The 1,613-nt window shown below is 42.3% G+C and overlaps 1 protein-coding gene across 1 annotated transcript; it reads right to left on the minus strand.

Annotated features, from left to right (window-relative positions):
* Nucleotides 1-5: 5 nt before the first annotated feature.
* LOC107104983 (stonustoxin subunit alpha-like) lies at nucleotides 6-1,196 on the minus strand (the record flags this gene model as incomplete). Its single annotated transcript, XM_015405098.1, has 1 exon — nucleotides 6-1,196. A coding segment is annotated over one exon (1,191 nt), but the record flags the coding sequence as incomplete, so codon positions are not given.
* Nucleotides 1,197-1,613: the final 417 nt, after the last annotated feature.

Below are 1,613 nucleotides of genomic sequence, written 5' to 3' on the forward strand. Positions count from 1 at the left end.
TTGAGTGAATACAGGTAGTCGGTCATCTTCTCAACATAGGGATCTGTGACTTCCAGGGAGGTGAAGACAAAGCAGAGAACATCCTCTTCATGATCCTGGACCTCAGCAGTCAGCTCCGACTCTTTCAGGATGATCTTTGCATCTTTCATTGCCTTCACGCAGGAATCGATCACGCTGGTTTCTCTTTCACTGTTTGTCATCCATTTCTCTAGTTTTTCAGAAGAGAACGGAGAGTTCTCTCTGTCTATGAATAACTTCAGTAACTCCTTCTCTTCTTCCTTGCCAGCTCTGATAGCCGGCAGTTTCTTTGCGTATGTTTCTTTAAGTTTATCTGCATAACAGTTTGAGACATTTTGGAAGTTTGTCAATCTCTCAAAAATGGGCGGGAAAGAATGGCTGTCTTCCAGACAGTCATTGCATCTCATCTTCAGGTTGTGAAAATCTTCCAGGGCATCTTGGACCTTTATGGCCATGCCAGGACTGAGCTCGGAAACAAGCTCAGCAGCCGACGGAAGCAACTTTTTCAGCGGCATCATCCAGACCTTCTGTGGACGACTGTTTTCATTCTTTTCTCCCAGCAGTTTTGGAAGGTGTTTGTAGGTCTTCAGAGCTTCTGTGAATGTTGTAGGGTTGCTTTCAGGAATTACGTCCCCATAGAACTTGCAGGTAAATTGCTCATTCAGAGATCTCTCTTGCTTAGATTGTTTGACGCTAACTTCAGCTTCCATTCCAAAGCCACCCTTGCTAACTGCAGCTTGAAGGCTTCCCTCAATCTTGCTTTTACTGCTCACATCTAATTTCTGACTGTCAAGCACAAAGAAAACATTAACGCCATAACTGATAGCAGTGACCACGTGTGTAGCCATACTCATCAGGTCATCATCTACTCTCAGATGGGTCTTCATCTCAGCAGGAGACATGGTGAGGTGTTTGTAGACGGTAGTAGCTTTGTATTGAAGCGTCACTCTACACTGATGTTTGGAACTTTTCTGATCATTCAGGTACTTAGCAGATCCTCCAACTTTAACCAATCCACCCATGAAACTGGCCTTCAGGGAGGCACTGACGTCCATCACAGAGGACCTCTCCTCCAGGGAATCCGAGGCGGAGATTTTAAAATCACTGCTCTGGTGATTCTCCTTTTCGGTCATGTCCTCTAGAGTTTTGTCATCCCACAGTGTGACACCTTTAAGGCATTAAACCACAAAGAAAAGATGTTACCAGCCTGATAATCTATAATTTTAACTACTAAAATATTGAAAGAATTCTATAAAATGAATTTCTAGAATCAAAATTAATTGACTTTTCTGGAGGAGACCAAAAGTTATACATTTAATAGGAACTTGTGCACTCTTCTATGGTGGTTTTTCTTAACTGCCAAACCCCAGATGTCATTTAGACGTTGGTTTTTATGCTAAATCTGGTCGATCCGTCATAGTCTTGATTTAGTGCAGAAATAATTGTTGAAAATTGGGCTGTGTTTGGACGGTCTGGTTTGGTCCTACCTTAGTCCAATAGTAGATGTTGAAAAGACGTTGCAAACCCAGTTCTCACTTTTCAACACTAGGCTTAAAACTTTCCTTTTTGATAAAGCTTCTAGTTAGAGTGGCTCA

The sequence above is a fragment of the Cyprinodon variegatus genome, unplaced genomic scaffold, assembly GCF_000732505.1.
Source record: "Cyprinodon variegatus isolate N-32 unplaced genomic scaffold, C_variegatus-1.0 Scaffold1991, whole genome shotgun sequence".
Classification (NCBI taxonomy): domain Eukaryota; kingdom Metazoa; phylum Chordata; class Actinopteri; order Cyprinodontiformes; family Cyprinodontidae; genus Cyprinodon; species Cyprinodon variegatus.